At 39.5% G+C, this 21,201-nt stretch overlaps 2 protein-coding genes across 6 annotated transcripts in view; both read left to right on the top strand.

Moving 5' to 3' along the window:
* Positions 1-308: 308 nt before the first annotated feature.
* On the top strand, positions 309-4,584 carry dsn1 (DSN1 component of MIS12 kinetochore complex). 3 transcript variants are annotated; one of them, XM_023404349.2, is made up of 11 exons: positions 309-385; positions 654-690; positions 830-1,103; positions 1,216-1,289; positions 1,761-1,833; positions 1,945-2,032; positions 2,137-2,193; positions 2,307-2,378; positions 2,483-2,630; positions 3,113-3,200; positions 3,312-4,584. In XM_023404349.2, the coding sequence occupies exons 1-11, from the start codon at positions 351-353 to the stop codon at positions 3,392-3,394; spliced, it is 1,029 nt and encodes a 342-aa protein (XP_023260117.1). In that variant the 5' UTR covers positions 309-350; the 3' UTR covers positions 3,395-4,584. The 3 variants fall into 3 exon arrangements, with proteins under 3 accessions (XP_023260117.1, XP_023260118.1, XP_023260116.1); XM_023404350.2 differs by having other exon boundaries at positions 322-385; positions 935-1,103; XM_023404348.2 differs by having other exon boundaries at positions 322-385; positions 815-1,103.
* Positions 4,585-6,350: 1,766 nt separating this feature from the next.
* Positions 6,351-21,201, top strand: part of pbx4 (pre-B-cell leukemia transcription factor 4) — a 28,692-nt gene continuing 13,841 nt past the window's right edge. Inside the window, exons 1-3 of one of the 3 annotated variants that reach the window (XM_087173477.1) lie at positions 6,351-7,105; positions 9,413-9,526; positions 11,156-11,229. In XM_087173477.1, the coding sequence (XP_087029603.1) occupies positions 6,924-7,105; positions 9,413-9,526; positions 11,156-11,229 (370 nt within the window). In that variant the 5' untranslated portion in view covers positions 6,351-6,923. The remainder of the gene's footprint in view (positions 7,106-9,412; positions 9,527-11,155; positions 11,230-21,201) is intronic. The other 2 variants (XM_023404331.2, XM_023404332.2) reach the window with 2 other exon arrangements.

Raw genomic sequence — 21,201 nt, 5'->3', positions numbered from 1 at the left:
TTGGTTAAAAAGTATTCGTTAGCTATAATATAGCTCATCTCATGTGTTTCCTTCATCTGTGTTTCTGTAAAGCATACACATGAAAGATTTTCCATCAATATTTGAAGAAAACAGTTACTGCTCTGTAAGTAAAACTGAAACATCTTGTATAATAACAACAATATATGATAATGGAAGTTTTAAGTATTCAACAACTATAGCTCCTATAATACTCTTTTCCTTTGCACCTTGTTTGGTTTGCGGTCGTTTTTTCTTGTTATAATCGAACTACATTTCCCATAGTGCTTAGTTCAACTGAGGGGTTTGGTTTGTTGGGCGCGCGCTGTGAAGAAAACTATTTGAAAGAAAAAATGGCGGAAAAACATTTGGAGGCTGAAAAAGACGGGTTTGTATCTTTTTTTTTTTTTTTTTTTTAAACCATTGTAACCGTTGAGTTATTTCATATGTAAAGTTTGCGATATGTTGATATAAGTGAAGTATTTTCAGCCAGAAAGTTCACTCCCTGTGAGTTTTGCCCAGAGAAAATTATTGTTGTTGTCTGCAGCGCTTACTAACGTAAACGGGTCAGCGAAACACTGTGCTAACTTTCTCAATGTATTTTGTTGATGTTCTGCACAGTTAACGTTAGCTTGTAAATTCACATTTTCTTGCAGTTGTGGAATTGTCACTGTTGCTGAAAACCAGGATGAGGTAAGGGATTTTTTACTGACATTTCAGGTAGCTAGCTAGCTAGCTAACGAACAGCCTACGCTTATTCTATAGTAATGAGCTAATCATGCTACAGAGAATCATTACTACTTTGCTCTTAATTCAGTCTCTGTGTACCAAGGACAACTCAGTGACACAGACATCAAAAAGATACTCCTCCACAAGCCCCGGCACAGCTCCCCCACTCAAATCTCCCCGCACCGACCCCCTCTCACCCACCATGCAGACGCCAGATGCAAGAGAAGGACATTCAGAGACAGACAAACAAGAAATGCAGACAGAAAACACAGAGGTACCTCCAAGTTCCTCTGTCAGCCCCACTGCACGGAGGAAATCCTGGAGAAGAGCTACCATAACCCGACGCTCTCTCCCTGCTCTCCCCAACCCTTATCAGGGTGAGATTTCTTTCTGTCTCTCCCCTTGTAATGGGTAAAGAATAGTCGCAGTGTATTTCTGTTTTTGCGATATATATATATATATATGTATATATATTTGTGTTTACTCTAGTTTTGTGCAGGAGCATAAGTAAATCCTTGTCACAGCAAGAGAGGCTGGAGAAATTGATGGAGGCTTCAATGAGGGTGAGTGTGGAAAGGTAATAAGTACAATATTAAATTAATTTCGACAAACTTAACTGAAAATGTGAAAAAGGGAGGTACAGTAAGTTACTTTTCATCTCACAGGTATTGGATTAATAAAAGGAACAACGTTGGTGTTTAACAAATAAATGGGCATGGACTCTGGCACTGAAACATTAAAAGGGCCTACAGTTAATGAATTGCAAGTAATAGAGATTGTGCATCGTTGGATCTTATAAGAACAAAGTATGAAGTTTACTGAAATTTAAATTCAGAACATTAGAGACCTCAAATATCATGGTTTTAGTCAAGAGTAACTACCTGCTGTACATAAGATTTCCTAATGAAGTACTCATGAGGAGAATGCTTTAGCCATAATGAGTGGACTGTAAGGGTTAGAGGTGCACATACAATTCATTTTAATTAGACATAACTAAATTTCCTAATGGCTTAATCACTGTGCTTTGTCTTTAGCTGGCAATTGAAAGAACTCAAAATTCGCTCCAGTCAGTGCCGAACACCTCACTGGACTGTTTTCAAAAACAAGGTTAGTGCTTGCCCTGCTTCATTTTTATGTCACATATTTAATGGAAGTTTTCATAGAAATTTTCAGTTTACATTTTTCTTTTGTCTGTGATCTGTGTCTTCCATGGTACAGTTAAGCACATGCAGAAAGAGTGGAGTTGTCTGGCCAATAGCATACAAAACGAAGCACATAGTCATCAACTTGCTGATAGTGCTGCCAGGTATTGTAGCTGTATTTTATTTATTGACCACTCTTTTCACTCTTATATTGATTTGTGTTTGTTTTTGCCAACAGTGCCTTTATGCCTCTGTTATTTGCTTTTAGTTCTTGTGATCCTGCAGTGCAGAGAGCAATGGAAAAAGTCCAGAAAGCCATCAACAGGCATGTTGTTCAATAGCACACACAAAGTATTCATACAAACCATACATTCAATCTTAAAAAAAAACACAGATGGTGTGACATGAGGTTGTGTTTCTCTTACTGATGTGTTTTAGGCTCCAGGCTGAAAGTGAATCTTGGGAGGCACTGTTGAAAAAGCATTGGAGTAAAACAGAGGAACTGGAAAGGTGAGCGTGTGTACTATCACTGAGGAAAACTAGCAATGCTGTGTTAGTGTGTCAAAATTGTCTTGTCAGTATTGTGTCACTAATGCATTCTCTATTTGTTTCAGAAAAATGGAGCGGGGCCAGGAGAGAGGCTTATCCTTAGACACTGCATGTGTGGCCCAATCCACCCAGTACCTTTTCATACAGAACAAACCCGACTACCATGGTCTCCTCTGTAGACAACAGCCGTTCCTTCACACTATAGCAATGATTGTACGTTTGAAATTGGATTTTACGTCACTACTAAAAAATGAATAAATAAATATAGCAATATGAGGAATGGTTAATTATTATAGGAAAAGCTCAAATCTGTAATGTTTTTAATTACAATCTTGTTCCTATACACCATCTTTAGGGTGGTGAATGGTGAAGTTCTAAAGCTGACAGAAATTCGGCTCAGTTGAAAAATGTTGATGTCTTATATTAACATGCTTCAGTCAAGATTTAGCAGTATATAATACTGGCTGTGGATGTGTTTTTTTGTGTAAACTTAGCTCTTATAGCTTGTTTTGTCACAAATATTTGTTGTTACAGAAAATAACATGTTTTTAGGGAATTAAGTACAGCCTACTGCTTAAATATAAAGGCTTTAGACCTGTTGGAAAAACAGTTAAGATTTGAATTGAATTTATTTTGATCTGCTTTATCATGTCACACAAAAAGTTATTCCTTTTTCTTTTTTTTTAAATCTGTAGATGGACACACAATGTAAGATGGTTGGAGAGCTTCTGTCCATCAAGGAGCAGTCACAGTTATTGGTGAAAGAGACCAGTGGTCGATTGGGTAATGATTTTATTTGTCTTGCATCTTTTCTGTAGAATAATTTTGGTACTTTCATTGATGATCATGCAGTTTAGCATTTAATCTGTTTTTTTTTTCATACCTATCCCCTAGCGGCCGAGGCAGGATTCCAGGATCTTTCACCTGACCCAATCAGGAACCTTATGGCAGTACCTTTATCCTCTGCAACCACATAGTCACTTTGGCAGGAGGCAAGCACAAGCTGTCAATCCTCTGTCAGACAATAGTTCTTTATGACTTGTATATGATCTTAGATGTGTACTCTCTGGTAATTTTACTGTTAAATGAACATACTTTCTTTGCCCTGTCTTTGCTGTCTTCTTCATAAACATAAACTAAAAAAACTAATTTTATGTTTTCTGTGTCAAATTAAAACCATTTCAGTCATCAGCAGGACTGGCAATAGAGCTAGTTCAGGTAGTCCATGTGCTTGACCAGCAGGTGGCAGTGGTTGGCTTTCCAAAATTGTGACAAGCTTGGTGAATGGCTAGAGCAGATTCTTCTGTAAAGCCTGAATTAAGTGCATGCTCACCTGTAAAACCTGACATTTTTCAAACTAGATTGCCAGCTGTTATAAATTAAGGAATGGCCAAATGCCCGAGAAATCTTTGGCAACTTCCAGCAAAACAAGATTATTGGTTGTTTGTCAACAAATAAATACTGAAAAATTCCCCACCTCTTAGAACTAAAACCTGTTCATTTAAAATAAATATTCAAATATGATGACTGTATCAGAAACCAAAACTGATTTTGTCAATGAAATGGACTTGAAATTTTTAAAATGTGGGGTGCATTTGAAGTGACATTTTTAAGCAGTTTGATTACTACTATTTTTAAAATGTGATCAAAAGTGATGTGCAAAGAGTATACTTTGTGTTGTTTTCAAAGTTTTATTAAACCTATTAAAAATATGGCAATTTTTCCCCCGGAAGTCACGTGTACATCAGGAAAACATTAACTATAAAGATTATAAAGCTGTGAGCAAAACAAGATAGTTTGAATGCATAAGGATTCTACTGTGTAGTTTGCCTACAGTCTTTATGTGCAGGCCTTTTTACATGCTCATTCTCGGTCACATTTACTCTCTTTTTGTTGCTGCATCTATTTCACTTCATTTGTGTCCCCTGACCATTCAGGAGGAGGCCCCTCCCCCACAGTGACTCACCCCCATCTCTTGCGTTTGGCTGGGTCACTGATGCAGAACGAAGCTTTGACATTGTACCAGTCAGTCAAAGCTTTGTTCACTATCACTTATCTCCTGGACCAATTCACTCATTAATGTTCATACTTAATTTGTTTTTCTGATGACTGCAGTAGAAAGGAAATCCTCTTTCCCCATGGCTAACAATAAATAAGAGAGAATGGCTTTCTGTGTTCTGCAGTTATGATCTTCAACATGGAGTGTGGTAAATTTTCCTTGTTGTATTCAAGGGAGTGACTAGAGAGCACAGGGACAAGCAAAGAGAAGACAAGCGGGGTTGTGGCCGTGAGAGTTGTGAGTAAGGGAGGATGGTGCACAGCAGGAGAGATCGATTCTTATTTAGATGAAAATGAGGCTTGATGCTTGTGGGGTGAGAGGAGGGCAGCTTTAGCATCCAAATGAATAGAGGTTTCACAGAAATGATCCTTAAATGAATCACCAACAATAAAACGAAGAAGTTTGCAAAGCCACTGACATAGTCTTTTTACTTTCAAGGAAGGTCTCTTGACAGTGACAGAATTTGGGGTTAGATAGTAACCCCTGTAGCTACTCACTTAAAATTGCATCATAAAGTGTTTAAACAACCTCAATGACCCTAGTCAATGGTGTATTAGAAGTTATTCCATTTAAGTGTTTAATCTGAATGCAACGCATATTTGTGCTTGGGTGTGACCAGGTTCTCTGGGTTCCTTGTTTGTAGATTAGTATTAGAAAGACAGAAAGAGAGGGTTGTTTTTTTTTACAATATATATATATATATATATATATATGAAATTTATGTGTGTAAATATTTTCTTTTTCTATTTCAACCCTAATGTTTAGGTTTGGTTGTGATGGAGACAACTTTTTTAAAATCCACTGCTTGGTATAACAAGCAAGATACCTGAATTGTGACTTGTACTATATGCACATGCAAAGAACAATTACTGTTTAGGTTTACTGTATTCTCTGTTCTTGTTGTCTCTAACTTTAGATTGATTAGCTACAGATTGTAGTAGATGGATGTGTGGAGAGTCAGCATAAACCACTGCCAGTTTGGTCCTACTCCCTCATGCACACCCATCATCTCTTCTCAGTACAGCAAGGCTTGCTGCAGCTCTCCTCCACATCCATTCAGCCAGCCATTCGTCTTGGAAAGCTGTCTCTCTGATCTGAGTGATAAACTACAGCAGAATTGCCCAGTTTGCAAAAAACAAGGACACTTGTTTTCAATCTGTGCTGTCAACATTTTCATACTGAAAACTGATGGGATGTTTCATTCATCAGGGGTTTAGGACAGAATGATTCTCTTAGGTTGGACTGTTCTGCTTTGAGATTGACTATTGCTCTTTATATTGCCACAATGTGCCAACATTGATGGAGATTAGCTCTTTTACTTCAAGGTACAACTTATGAAATACTAAACTAGCAGAGACCAAATTGGTTTTAATACTCCTGTTTTTCTGTTCAACACACTTAGTCATGAGCAAGGACAGGTTGTTGTGGCTTTTTAGAGTTAAGAAGCTTACTGTTTCTAATGTACAACTCAAATAGCTCACCATCCCAGTCCTGTGTGTACTATGTGTACAAACATTCAGTTCAAAGTTTTGTTTATGAAAGCAATCAGGTTAAGCACGTGATCCCACCTTATATTAATGACAAAAATAGCTTCACCCAATTATAATAGGACAAGCAATGCTGATGACGTAAGAGGCTATCCATTTGTAAAGGCCATACACGAGGAGAATCTTATCACCTGGAGGAGTGATACAGTTAGTGCTTTGAACAGTGTTTAAGAAAATAATACCTCATACATTGTTTTCACCATTACGCCAGCTAACATGGAAATGTATCTCCATTAGTAGCTTTGTTTTCTATAGGACTGATCAACCCACCCGCAAGCTCGCGCTCTGTGGTGCTATGAGTTCAATGGTCAACGCGACGCACACCGCTCGCGCAGCCCAGAACATCCCACATACTCGCGCGACATCAACAACAATGGCAAACCACCGTAGTCTGTTTTGGTAGGAGATTTCTGATTGGGAGCTAGACGGTCCGAAAGCTTCGTCGCTGTATTCACGTCTTATTTCTTTTTTTGTTAGAATTGGTGAATTTTATTTTAAGATAAGAGTGCTCGTCTGCTGTTATATTTTTCGTTTTTACATTTTTTTTTTCGAAAATGTGCGAGGCGCTGTTGGCAAGCTCACACAGTCTGTGCATGTGTGTCCCTGCTGCTTTTCTGCTGGGCTACAGCTACTAACCTAGCTGCTTTTCACACGGTGGTTAGCTAACGTTAGCCTGGCCGCGTTTATTGACTTGAGGGGGAAAAATACAAGCAAATGTAAAGAGTGTTCGTGCGATTTGTTTTATGACAATAACCCTTAACTATTTGCCAATCGTCGCTGTCGGGCTCGTTAAGAAGTGTTGTATGATTTGTCGTAGAAAATACTTTGCTGGCTAGCTAACAGGCTAGCTATTTGTGTGTATTCTTCGACTGAGGAAAACGGCGAGTTTTCTTTGAAAGTATGGATGACCAGACCAGGATGATGACGGGTCTCACCGGACTCGGTGGACTACCACAAGCCGATGTCGACCCAGACTCGGTCAGGAAACAGCAGTCCCTCGGTCAGCCTCAACAAGACATAGGGGATATTCTACAGCAAATAATGGCCATCACCGACGAAAGCCTGGACGAAGCACAGGCCAGGTAAGACAGGCGAAGAGCCATTTTCCACTCATGATAGCTAAGCTAAAGTGCGCTGTATGTGTCTTACTTTTGCTTTAGGGCTCAAGCGTTTCTATGAAACCTTCACGTAAGGTAATGCGTAATTACAACATTAATGCAACTTCACGTTACGTTGTAATTCGCTGCTAAGCCAATAACGTTACATTTAGTTATAGAATAACTTGAACACCCACATTACAGTGCTGGTGTACTTTGGAGGGAGGTTCTTTGTTAATTCAAACCGTGCTCCATTGCAAACTGTAATTGCAAACATGTTCACTTGGTTGAAATACTACGATAACGTAAATCTTAATTGGTTTATCAATGAGGTGTCATATTAAAAAGTTTAAACTCCCTATTGAGTCTGTGGCAATGGGAGCCGTGTGAAATGCACATAACCACTTTCTCAACACTATAGCGGTAGCTGCTTTTGATTTCACAAAACAGTTTCATTAGCCCCTGCTTTAAGGAAAGAGATCTTATATATTTCAAGACAGTTTTTGATATTTTCCCATTGGACCATAGGACAATATAAAGTTAGGGACTCCATTTTCCCGTTTACACCAATTATTAAGACTATCAAGATGTATGTCAAGAAAATGCAAAATAATCTCTAAAATAGTGCATGTTTTGCAAGTTGCTAGTCACTTAGTTAAATTAGGTTTTCTGGTCATGTTGCCAAAGCTTTCACATATTACTAATTAGACTATGGCAAATTAGATTTGCCTAATTATAACAACATGTATCTGATATGCCCCTTTACATCAAACGAGTGTCGGTAACAGTAGTCATTGAAATGTAAATGAGTGGATAAATTAAGGTAAGGGTTAGGATTACTCAATTGTCCCACGTATCAGCCCAGCGCTGTATGTGACGACAACAGTCGTTCATTCATATCACTCATCACTTAATGTTTGTGTTGAGGTGTTTTTACGAATCATTGTTGTAGGTTGTATGCATTACACTGAGCGACTGACTCGCACTCATTTGCCATGTGGCTCAAGGAGCATAAGGTCAGTTTCAGATGAAGCGTCAGTATTTCAACAATAGACAACCGTCCACTGCAAGACTGTGGCCACAGTGTGATGTGTCATTAGCTAGTGATTTTCCACCCAACATTTGACCACCTGGTTCTCTTAATTAATTCACTCCTCTTTCACTCCCTCCCTCCCTGGTGTTCATCCTTTTCATTGTGTGCTGGGTGCAATCAATTCTCCTATAATGTGTACGCGAGTGCAGCTGTCCGCAAATCGAGTTTCTATTAATGAGATGGTGGTGAGGGGGAGGGATGATGCTATACCAGCAGCCTATGAACACTGGGATATTACATTTTCTTCAGTACAAGTTTGAGGACTTAATCAGGACTTAATGGACAAATGCAAATATTTTTGCTTTGGAATATTTCTTGAAGTCCATTTTTTATTTTGTTTTTCCAGTCTTGTTTTCTTTACCATATGATTTTTGCTGTCCATTTACACAATGTTGTACTATTGTTAAATCAAATAATATTAATTACAATTTGTCGATTTAAAGGGACAATTATAATGCAGGAAGTTGTGTAGCAGTCCTATTATTAGATGATTATTCTGAAAAACTAATTAAAGGTGTGGCTGCTTCGGAAGTGCCAAAGGTGTCCTTGCTGTATGCTTGTATTGATCTAAACTCCCATCTCAGAGCATATCCTCTTCATGCTATATGTGTGCTGGATTCATATTAATAAGAATGCACCCTACTATATCAGTGGGCTTCATACAAATTGTGTGGCATGCACAGCTTAAGTGCCTGATGCTGCCATGTGCATAATATGTATATAGTCAGTAAAAGCAATTTTGATGACAATATTCATTTTCTGAACAGTATGTATTTATCATTAGCTGACAGACTAGCTTGCACTACGTGTGCAATTGCATGGCTGTTGGCTAATTTGTTTCTCAGGTTTACTTCAGGTAAAAGGCCAAAACATAACCAGATTCATGACAACATGCAGCCTGTTGTTATAAATAGGTGTGCAACTGTATATAGCTGGTATGACTTAAAATGTACAATCTTTTATCAACATCATACTTAACTCTGATCAGGTATGTCACCCACACATCAATCTTTCTCTCGGTCATGATCTACAAATTAATGTGTGAGGTGGCTCACACGTGAGCATGACGCCCTTGTCGTGCAGGGTGGCAGTGTGTTGGGATGGGGAGTGGTCAGGGCAGCGCAAGAACTCGGTGTTGCAGAGTACACTTCCTGCGCACCATCCGCCCTCATCCTCTCACCCTGTCGCCATATGTTCAGATGCTGGCCAGAGGAATCGCCGGCGCATTGGGGTGGATCAGACGACCCCACAGAGGGAGGGAGAGCAGGGGGGGGCATGGCAGGGGGTGGCCTGCCACTCAACTTCCAGCACAGGTCAGTACAGGACCGCATGAGCACCTCCTTCTCCCCCTCCTGCTCATACCCTCCATGCTGAAGGCAGCCCTCCCCCCAACTCAAATCCAGCAGTGACAGAATTGGTGGACAAAATGACATATTTAATGCTAGACACATAACTCTTTACATCATACTGCCTCAATAATCTCACAGAAAGGCAGTCGTTCGTGGCATATGCAGTAGGTGCCCAATTTGCTAGTTCACCTCAGTCCCCTCATTAATACTGCAATTGACATTCACAACTGGAATTGGTGTTGAGGTCAGGTGTAGCCAAATCATATTCATCTGTGGTTGTTTTTAATGTGTTGTCGGTGATGTTATTTGGAAAAGAAATGGTTTAAATCAGGAAGATCTTTGGGTTTTCTTGTTTCATCTTTTCCGATTCATGCTCATCAGAAATGGAGGCATCATGCTGGTTTTGTTTTTGTTTTTCACCTAAACTTTATCAGTGTTGCACTTTTACATATCAAAGTTGTTGCTACTGAAACACGCTTATGTTATAAATGATGTCTGTTGTTGATATGTAAAAGTATCAATAGAACACACCCAAATGCTTGTTTTTGCTCTATCTGTAGGACTAGTCACTGAAAATAATTTTTTTAATTCCAATAATTTTGGACAGTAGGTGTACAAAATTACAGAAACAGATTTACAAGATAATGCAATATTACAACAGCACTGCAAACTATAGCCACACTCTATACTCTAATACTCTAGAGTTTAACAACTCGTCTCTGACGACCTCAACAATAATGGAACATCATGAGCTACAAGGGGTAGTCCAATGTATTGCATGCAAAGTTACACATTTTGTGTGTCCGTCACATTTTGTATGTTGAATGCAAAAAAATACTTTGAAATACCTTATAATGTAGTTCCATATGTGACCAGCTACTAATACACTCCCCTCTCTGATGTAATTAGTGTGTATTGTGTCAAGTCATTTAGGGCCGTATTAGGGTTGGGATTTTGCTACAGTATTACAGTCTTACAAGTTTTAATAAGCTGTAAGTTGTATGGGTGTGTGTGGGTGCATGAATGTGTATTAGTAGGAAATTTTGTTGCCTAGGTGTTCTGATTTGATTATAGTGAATGGTAGAAGTTTTGCCTTTTCTCCTTTAATTGCTATTAGCCTGTTTGGCAATAAAGAGAATGTCTCTGATTAAATTAAAATTGCAACTTAATCCTAATCCTCTCTATCAACTTACCATCTACTTTCATGGAAGGAGTCTTTCTGTAAGAGGTAGAAATTAGATTACTGTGTATTAACTCTGGAATCTGGTGCTCAGTAATGATGACCTTGAGGTTTGGCATCATTACCTGTCCCACAGCGCAAAGCATCCAAATGACAACATTACTCTTGCTGGTTCAGATTGACGCATCAGGGATATTTATGCACTGACAAAAGCATTTGGCTATTGAAAATGCCTTTAAACAACATGGCTCTGTTCTGCTGTGTTGCACTACACTCTTGAAATGCTGTATGCATAATACATACAGCTCCACTACCTGTTTATGGGAGAGGACATGGAATGACTTGAGATGGAGGTCTGTTTATCGTAATCCTCCTCGCTCTCTCCCTCTCTTATTCCCTCTTCTCTCTTACAGGAAGCATGCCCTGAACTGTCACAGAATGAAGCCAGCCCTCTTCAGCGTTCTCTGTGAGATCAAAGAGAAGACGGGTGAGTTTCTACTTCACTCTTTCCCTTTGTGTTCTCCAGTGTGCACAGGTTGTAACCTACTGTTGAGGTATAGTGTGCCTTTGCTCCAGTTTCCCTGGCACCAAGTTACTTTTTTATTGGCCTCTCAGAGAACCCTATTGATGATATTTGTTGTAGAACTGATTTAGCCTTATGTAATGTGTATGATTTGGTTAAAGATTATTCTAAATATGCATTAGTGTTAGTTGTTTTTGCCTAGTACTTATAGAAATTTTACACATTTTTGGCCATTGTCCAGACTTCACACTGACCAGCTGAAACTAATCTTAGTGGAGCGGTGCCTTTGAAACTTGAGTCAGACAGTAGAACTTGCTGTAGAACATCGTGACAACTCTTCACATGTTGAGTTCACATCCTTATTTATCAGATTTCGTTTTCCATTTTGACCTGGAGTGCCTGAATGGAGAAATATACTATGTTTTGACATTTTAATTCTTGTCAGTTTTCATCTCAAATGATCAACACTAATGTGACATTGTGTGAATGGTGCAACCAACAGGCTCTTACAGTTGGTTGAATTTTACAGAAATATTTACTATATTAATGCAGGGAAATAAAAACTACCACTAATTCAAACTGTCATATCCAAATTATTAGCTTAAACAATAAAACATGATCCTGACCAAAAGGCCATGCGCAGCTAGTTTACAGGAAGCAGATGGGAAAAATTCCACAGGGCTTTACAGTCAAACTGTTATGCTTTTTCTGTACAAGGAGAGATTCTTCCTTCACTACTGTTAAAACGGCTACACCACATACTTACCCTATAGGGTAATTGTGCATTGAGAATACGTTTCTATGCATATCAACTACCTTCATCCAAACACAACACACAAAGCAACAAGAAACTATTCTGACACTGTGTTAACAAATAATACTGAATTTCGGGTGCACATGATCTTATAAAAATTATAATTGACTATGTAAATATCTTAGATTGGCTATTATTCATAAAATTATTCAAAGTAAACACGCTGCTTATTCCCATCTTGTTAGCTATTCGAGTCAGCTATCTGACAGATTCTAGTGGGGTTCAAAGTAGGAAGCCTGGGATGGATGGCAGATTGATGGTTATGGTTGTGTGAATGGGGAGGGTTTTTGAATTCTCTCCCTCTGCCAGTCTCTCTCTCTGTTCTTGTCTTTCTGTGTGATTTTCTTCTTTCATTTTCCTTGTGTATCTTCTAACAGCAAACCTCTCTTGTTCAAATACAATTTGAAAATGCTGCACTGCTGCCTGTTGTGGCCCTCTGTCAATAATGTATTATTGCTCTCCAGTGATGGGAGAAAAGTAAAGGCTAGGCTTGAGTGAGTGGGGCAGGGTACACTGTTTCCCAGGCAACCAGTGGTCTTATTTACCCTAATGCCATTCACTTTGATTTTCACATTTAGTCTCCCAGCAAACTAGAGAGAGGGTACTACTGAGTACTTGTACAGTAAGCTGAGCAGAAAAACAGACAAGCCATGGAGATAGGTTAACAACAGATTTGCAGTTGAAGAGAATATGCCAACAATGAGATATAGAGATGTTTGGCTTTTCCTGTATTCTGCCAGCCATCTGCCACATAGTGCCCTCCTAACTGCACTGTGTACCTGCTTCGGCATTTCTGTGCTACTCCATCAGACCCCCTGCAGGCCCCATTATGTGCCTCTGGAATGTGAATTGACTTCTCTTCAGTGCAGCGTGTGGAAGATCCAATCAGTAGTCCCCTAGTATCTCCACAGATTTTCTGCAGTATTCTTTCACTAACAAACATGCACTTGTGTCGGCACACCCACATGCACACTCTGTCTCTCTTGCACGAATACACACACACCAAACAGGGATAAAAGCAAACTCGGTCTTGGGTCTACTCCTGCTGCCTCGGTCTTGTCCTCTCCCCCTCCCTCCCTATGCCTCGCTCCCATTCTTGAAAGAGAAGTCTTGCTCTGAACTCAGGGCTTTGATATGGTAATGTAATGGTGGTGGTGGAGGAGGGGGGGTGGGTGTGGGGGATGGGAGGTGAATTCCTCTGAGTGCTGCAGTTGGTTAGATTGTTTTCATTGTAAAGGAAAGGTTCTGCGCAAATGCCAGTACCCCTGCTCCCACCACCCCAAAACACCCCCCATTTTACAACAGTACATGTGTTGTCCTGAGCACTCACATTACACATGACCTCCGTCTGTGTGAAATTTGATTCTTATTAATACTTTATTAAAGATACACTCCAAAAAAGAAATTAAAGCACTTGGAGAGGGATGGGGAACGATCAAAGTTGAGAGCCAGTGGCTTTGCTTCCACTCAGTTCTGTTCTCCCTCACTCTCATGGGTATTTGCTGTAAAAATAGCTCTTGGTGCAATGGGACAGCTTATGCCAAAATCTCTCACAAGCCACTGCAGTTACTCTCAGAAGTTTTTCATTTAGTTTGGGCATGTTCGAGGCATTTCTCTTTACTTTTATGCATTCCTTGTGCTTTACACATGACAGTGAATCTGTCACTCACTCTGTTCTGTCACCCTGCTCACATCCCTCTTTTTCAAGCCTGAACATTCCCAGTTGTTTATTTTTGGACGAGTTTTAAATGGAAATAAAAATAGTTTTTCAATTGGAATTAAAGCAACTATATATATATTTTTAGCTTAGAGACAGCAGAGTTTATTAGGAGTCTCTCCCTCCTCTCCCTCACTTGGGCAAGTCCACACCCAAACACTTGCCACTCATCTTGATTAGCTGTCTGATAAACAAGTCTGTGGGATAATGCTGCTAGTTGGCTGTGTAGAAATAGTGCCAAACTGGCTAGCATCCTATCTAAGACTGAATGGCTGGCTCTGTGTCACCTCATATTATTAAAAGTCAATGTGCCAAGCACTGTTCCTATGATATGGATGTGTCTGCACACAAGCATTCATATGGCACATATATCCCATGCAGCAACAGTGAGGGTTTAACAACAAGCACATCCTGATGGCTTGTAGCCAGTGTGATGTTAACTTGAGCCAGATGATTTCTATGTTAGGTGCCCAGTTATGCCAGTGTCCTAACAATGTGTCTGGGGCACTGGTTATTTGCCGCCTGCCTTGGCCACAGCCCACTCTCTTCTCTCTGTGCATTTTTTATAGAGCTGATGCATTGCCTCATTCTCCAAATCATGAGTTAATTATTTGGTTGAAAATTAAAATCAGTCTTGTAATGTTTGTTTAATTTGACTGTGATATCTACTTATGTAGGAGGCAGGTTGCTTATTTTTCTAACCACGTACAAGCACCAAAATCTCACAGTTGATGCCCGCCAGCAGAGCCAGCAGCACTTACCTAGTATACTGCAAAACTAGCTGACAACCCATCATCACATCCTATTAATCTTTTGACATGATGAATGAATGGTAAGATTTAGTAATCTCAATGAACTCCCTCTTTGGTTTGTTTTTTTCCCCCAGTGCTACTTCTGGCTACATTTAATAAAAATAAACTTATTCCATTTAGTCATGATGACATATCAATGCATACAAAAGGACCAGTTTAGACTGATATTATCATAATTTATTAAATTCATGTATATTAAGATGAACATTTTCTTTGTTCTTCAATGGATTTGTTGATGAATATTTTATATTTTGCCAAAATTAATTATTATGAATGTGACTGTTGTGTTGAATTCCCAGAGTTGTACAATCCTACTTCAAAGGAGAGATAACCAACATGCAGTATCTTGGCATTTAATAAGCCTTCAAACTGCTTCATATTTTATCAATCTCCGAAGCTGTTAGCAACACATCCACACCAGTGCAGACCTTAGTGTTTCATTGTAGAATAACATATATCTGAATGAATCCTCATATTATTATCTGTTAGTCTGTTTGCTCTTTAAGACACTAACTAAACTACTAAGCAATGTATGTAAAATCAGCTTATTGGGGTTGTAATGTTTTTGCAGACCATGCAGGTCCCTTAATCAAATTATTTCCTTACCTTTATTCACAGCACTCAAGTTATCTGTATGCATTACAATAACATTTCAGCAACCAAATGGCCCCAATTTCATGTTAATTGAATTACAGCATGATTGTAGTCGTAAAAAAACTCGAACAAAGCAACACTGCTAAAAGTCACACAGTTGCCATGTGTTTGTTCATAGCCAGAATAAATACTTGACTTTTTTTTTTTTAGTCTTTTGAAAGGTCATTTTAATTTGTATACTTTTTTTATTTGAGAGGCCTTGCATGAAAGTTAACAACAAAACATCATACACCAGAGGTTATTAGTTGGTGGCATGCAATATTTGTTAGGAAACCCCCTTTCAGCATCACATGATTAATTTAGATGTTTGTTTTCCACCAACTTTGACAAGAGTACAGTACATGAAGTCTAGTGAATCACATGCCTCATTTAAGCAACTTAATTATTATTAGTTTTCAAAGAGCCCAATTTGGAACAGCCATAAAATTTTATGAGTTGTTAGGAACCTGTGGGAAGTCTTTTATTATTTTTTATGAGGGAAAGCATACAGTGTATTTCAAACCAAAAGCAGTAACAAAACGAAAATAATTTTTGGCTTAATGCGACCTGTGTGAAGCTACCAAACATCCATTTTCAGTTTTACTATCACTAAGGTCTAAAATTAGAATATACCATCCAATTGGTTTTATATTTTAAAGGGTCTGTTATATATTTACACTCCCTATGCAGTAGTGTGGGATTATCTCATTGGCTTTTCAGAAATCTCTGTTGTGTTTTGTGGTGTCCTGCCACTCAATCGTTTTTTTTATCTTCCTTGCTCCTTTGCAGAACAGAATGAAAAAAGATAGTGTGTGTTTGGGGGTGGGGGTGGGGGGTTGCAGGAGCAATACAGGGAGATTGATGAGGCAGTAAGAGCAGGAGTAATTACTCGGTGTCCATTCCCCAAGCCAGATTGGCAGACGGCTAATATCACACAGACCCCTGGCCCTGACAGACACCCCACCCCCCACCCCCCAACTCAAACTGGGGAGGCAGAGCACCCCAACCTTCAGCCTAGGTCTAATGGTGTGTGGGCCAACTGATTTCCCCATGTGGGATTATTCCTGTAGGAACTGGGTTTCTGTATATTGACAAAGGGAACTGCTGTCTGGAGTGTGCCGTAGGAATGGAAAAGCTCAGTGGAATTCTTCACCTTTAAGACTGCAGCAATATGATTTTGGCCAAGATTCACCAAGGGCGGTGATTTGACTGTGCTGTCACTCAGTATTTCAGGAAGATCAGAGTGGCAGGAAATGTTCAACTGGATATGAGTTTTTACTAGTTGACAAGCATTAACAGCATGGATTGAGTTACTGTATTGCATGGTTAGAACAAGCGCCCACTCTAGAATTTTTTTTTTTGTCTGATCCAATTTGGCAGGCGCAGTTTACACTTTTGACGCCAAAACAGTAGATTTAGTGGAAGAGGAGCTGAGAACATGGGATGAAACATTACCAGATGAGGTTTATGTGCACATATGATACTAGATTGTTTTGTTCTGGTTCATGTATGATCCCTCTCTCTCTCTCACACACCTGACGTATTGATCTAACATTTATGCAATTGCTTCATAGTCGAAACTGGTGCTGGGAGTTTAAGAAAAACTGAAACTAAAAAGAAAATGAAAATTAAATGAATTTGCTATGCATTTCACTGGATGTACTTAGTAAATTAAAGGGCAGCAAATAAAATTCACAACACTGAGGAAGTGGGCACACACATACTGGTGACAGACACTATTGAAATTTAATTAGCCAGAGTGACATGATAGGCAAGGCACCATATTTTGTGTGTTTGGGACTTTACTTTGGATCCCTAAATTCCCAGCCCATGAAAAAGTAACAATGAAAATAGTGAATGACCCATCGGTATTGGTCGAGGATCACCCACAGGACGGACTCCTATCTTTTAACCCCCCACTCCCCCCTCAGCATGTACGCCTCTCACACTGCTTTTAGGCTTTGCTCTTAAAGGAAACTGGCGTCTCTTTAATTAAAGATATGTAAATGTGGTCTCAGCTGGATTGCATTAGTTTGGTGGTGGTGGGGTGGGAGTGTGTCGGAGCCTAGCTCCTAATCCTGACTAATTAAGGATTAATTACAATTGATGGGAGCCTTCCACCCCTCTGCAGTATTGCACATTGCTGTCCTAGACAGTATGTTTGTATATTTCACACCATGTCATAAATGCAGGGGAGAGATAGAAACATGAGGGCTGGTGGAAGGAGGGGGGAATATTACCCACCCTAAGATTAGCCATATGCATTGGGTTATTATAGATACTGGGAAGCCCATGCTCCTTATAAGCTTGTGGTGCTTTTCATCAGTCTAGATCGATGGACTGATGTACTAATACTGTTTACTAATTTAGATCAATGCCATATTTTGGGAGGTTGCTTGGTTTTTATTTCATTATCAGTTTGTAACGTGTGCAGTCATTTATGTGTGTACATGTTAGCAGAGTCAGTTAAGGATATCCTCCCGTAAAACCACTGGTAAATTGTTATCCTGGCCAACCATACATATTATAGGCACAGTGATTTTTATTCCTCACTAAACTGGTACATCGGACCTGTGCAGACTAACCATGTAGCCTCAGCTCTCTCTGGCACCATCTGACTGTGTCATAATGCTTGTTCACTTGTTATAAATGGGCACTGCTCTTCTGATCTATCGCTTAATTGCCACCTAATTTGCATAACAGTGCAAATTAACGACCTCTCAAATGAGCGTTCATTTTTCACAAAGTCTTTAGGAGCTCCTTAAGAGTCTGTGCTAATGAGCACAGGAGGCAGCTGGCCTGATGAGAGTTGACTGGGGGAAGATCCTAGCAGTGCTATAACAAGCCTCCTGCTTAGGTGCTCTTCATCATCCTCCTCCTCTTCCTCCTGTGACATTTCAAATTCTTTCTTCCATGTCTCTCTGTCTTTCTCTGTATGCAGAACTGTACTGGACTAGGGATACTATGTTAGAGATTTAGTCACATGAGCTCAGCAGTGCTTACTGTATGCTTTTAAATGCTTTATCACTTATCCCTTATTGACACTAAAATATATATATTTTTAAAGATCTCATGTTGCTCAGTTACTTAAAATGAAATATCTCTGTGTTGTCTGTTACTAGTTAGGCTGGCAGTATACTAGGTTTTCTCAGATGAGCTGTGAGCAAATATGTGTACACTCACTGCATTCAAGGTCTGTTTGTTTAATTCTGCCCATGCTATCTGGATGAGCTTGCACGTCAAAGTGGGGGCCGAGTTAATGTATGAATTCCTCAAAACATGAGAAAAGTAAATAAAAGACATACTATGTTGACATTATGGTAGTAACAAGGCTGATTGAAATTTCAACCACCTCAGCTGGTCAGCCTGACCACAGTTGAGCAACTGAAACTAAATATTTCACTTCTTTTTGGTCATCAGCCCAATGTTTTACCCATGCAAAGACCCAAAGTATGACTTTGTTTTGAGTAAACTGTCAGTCTTATTTTTAGGGGATTTTCATTTTGATATGATTAGAGTGACTTGGTTCACACATGATTCCTATTTTCATACTTTATGGGCCCTGTCACTGTTTTTTTTCTCATTTGTGAAGTATATGAACCTGGAAAATATTCCCTGAGTGTGGCTGTTGGGTCAACTTTTAAAATGTGTTTTGTAGCATGTGCACCCATTTACTCTGTGTGAAGGTAGCCATCCTGTGGTTTTATTTTAATTCTGATACTTTTATTGTAGTGAACTATTTTATGTTTTCCATTTTAGTGTTGTCAGTATTTTTTAAGAGATATAGCTTTGATTCACTGATTGAATCTGTTTTCTGTCTTCCTTTACTTTTGACTTGTAAAAAATTATTGAAATGGCGATCAAGGAAATTGGTTTAATAATTTGTAAAATAGTTCATATAAATAATAGGCATAGGGAAAATAAATTGTAGATCCTTTATTTGCCTCTATTTGTGCAGATTATGTGACAACACAAATTGATCTGTCCCTCATTAGTGCCTGTGTGTGTTCTTGTGTGTGTGACAGTGTGTTTGTGTGTGACCATTCAAGGAGGGTACACGTAGTCATTGCTCGAGTGTCCAAGCCTCTCTTTAGTTAATTAAGGGCTGATTGATGATGTGTTGGACTGAAGTGTTGTGTTTGCCCAAGGTGTGAGTTCTCCAATTCACACCTTAATCAGACCACACTGTGTTTACTCTTACCTGTGTGTGTGTGTGTGTGTGTGTGTGTGTGTGTGTGTGTGTGTGTGTGTGTGTGTGTGTGGGTCTGTGTGTGTGGGTCTGTGTGTGTGGGTCTGTGTGTGTGTGTGTGTGTGTGGGTCTGTGTGTGTGTGAGAGTCAGATTGGGGGGCTGCGTGCAACAGGACTGTGGTGAACTACCCAAACAGATGCTGATTAGCGTGAGCTGCTTAAAGTAGGAAAGGACATATGGATTGGGCTCATTAAGTTGACTGTACTCCACAAAACACACCCTTTTAGAAGAATGAGGTACACTGTTTTTATGTTGCATTTGCAGTAGAAATACACCTTTCCCAATATCCATTTGGCAAAAAGCCCATCAGGGATATTATTCATTTTTAATGCTGGTTCTTCAGTTTTAATGCCATATTCTACAGCTCGCCCAAGGCAACATTTTATTCACCCAAGCACCTTTTGGAGCAACCCATATTCGACCAAAATGACATGGTACTTCAAAATCCTATATGCTCAGAGGAACTCGTTTGTGAAAGTTGATATTAATCAGTTGTTACAAAACATGATTTTGCAAAGAAGGTGCCATTGGCATCAAGGCTCTCACTGACATTGCCTAAGACCGCTAATCATAATATGAGGATGTGCCTTTGCATTTACAGACTTTAACCGGACATAAAGAAGGTGAAGTTTGTATTTCACTGCATGAATTTAAAGGTCAAGGACTTCGACGAAACTGCTCTGTTCTCTCACGCCACTCATCTCTGTTTCCTGCACAGTGCAAGTCAAACTGATCCGACACAAGAAAATTAGATAAAATGATGGTCAGATTTGGGTTTTCTCAAACTTCTGCATAAGATATATTTTTGTCTAAAATTTGTCTGGCTAGAGCCATTGTTCATGAAAACTGGAAGCCAAAATCAACCTGATGGGTTTTCAGCAACCATTTTCAGTGTAGTACATGGATCAGGAAGAGGTTTGTTTGTCATTTATTATTCAAAGCTTTACTTGTTTTTAAGGGTGAAAATGTCTCGGATAAAATAGTGAAGAGTAGTTTAATATAGGTATTCTGGCCCCAGTTATTATTTTTCCAAGCTGCATTTGTATTGTCCAGATGCTATTTTATATTTTGCAAACATTTTTAGTTCTTATACACAGGTTTACCTATCATATCTCCAGAGCTGCAGTTGAGATTTATTTTTGCAGTTTTTGTGAGGTAAATTTGCATATTCATGTAGCATATTTTCATTGTGAAAACCATCCTTCTATGGCCCATTCTCTTTATCTGAATTCTCTGTCTGTAATGAAAGGAAAAACTGATGTTTTCACAGTCTTATCTTTTCTCTCTTTCTGGCTCGCTCGCTCTCTGGCACGTCTGTACTCTGGATTGTGTATATTCCTGTAGCCTCTCTCCCTCTCTCTCTCTTTCTCTCTCTCTCTCTCTCTCTCTCTCTCTCTGTCTCTTTCTCTCTCGCACACATATCTTCTCCTGTGACTCCTTTTTTCAATTCTCCTTGGTTCTCCTTCTACCCTCTCTCTCTCTCTCTCTCCCTCTCCCTCTCCTTACCTTTTTTTCCCCCTTTTTTCGTTCTCTATCCTTCTCTCTCTCTCCCAGTGAAAGGCTGAGAATACCCAAGGGAGCTGATGCAATTAAAATGCTAATCCTGTCTGTCTACAGAGAGAGGGAGAGGGGGGGGCTGACAGCATGAGGGATTGCGGCTCACATGGAGAACTCGACTGAAATGGAGAACAGAGGGAGGGGGGGGCACTG

The sequence above is a fragment of the Seriola lalandi genome, unplaced genomic scaffold, assembly GCF_002814215.2.
Source record: "Seriola lalandi dorsalis isolate HSWRI2012SDOR001 ecotype SW California unplaced genomic scaffold, Sedor1 jcf7180002054240, whole genome shotgun sequence".
Taxonomy (NCBI): domain Eukaryota; kingdom Metazoa; phylum Chordata; class Actinopteri; order Carangiformes; family Carangidae; genus Seriola; species Seriola lalandi.
Note: the sequence above shows the minus strand (reverse complement) of the source record. Positions and strands in the feature narration are given on the sequence as shown.

Coding starts and splice junctions, on each gene's coding strand:
- dsn1 (XM_023404348.2), top strand. CDS start 351: ATGGCGGAAAAACATTTGGAGGCTGAAAAAGACGG. Junction 691..814: donor TTGCTGAAAACCAGGATGAG/GTAAGGGATTTT, acceptor CTCTTAATTCAG/TCTCTGTGTACCAAGGACAA. Junction 2,194..2,306: donor GTCCAGAAAGCCATCAACAG/GCATGTTGTTCA, acceptor GATGTGTTTTAG/GCTCCAGGCTGAAAGTGAAT.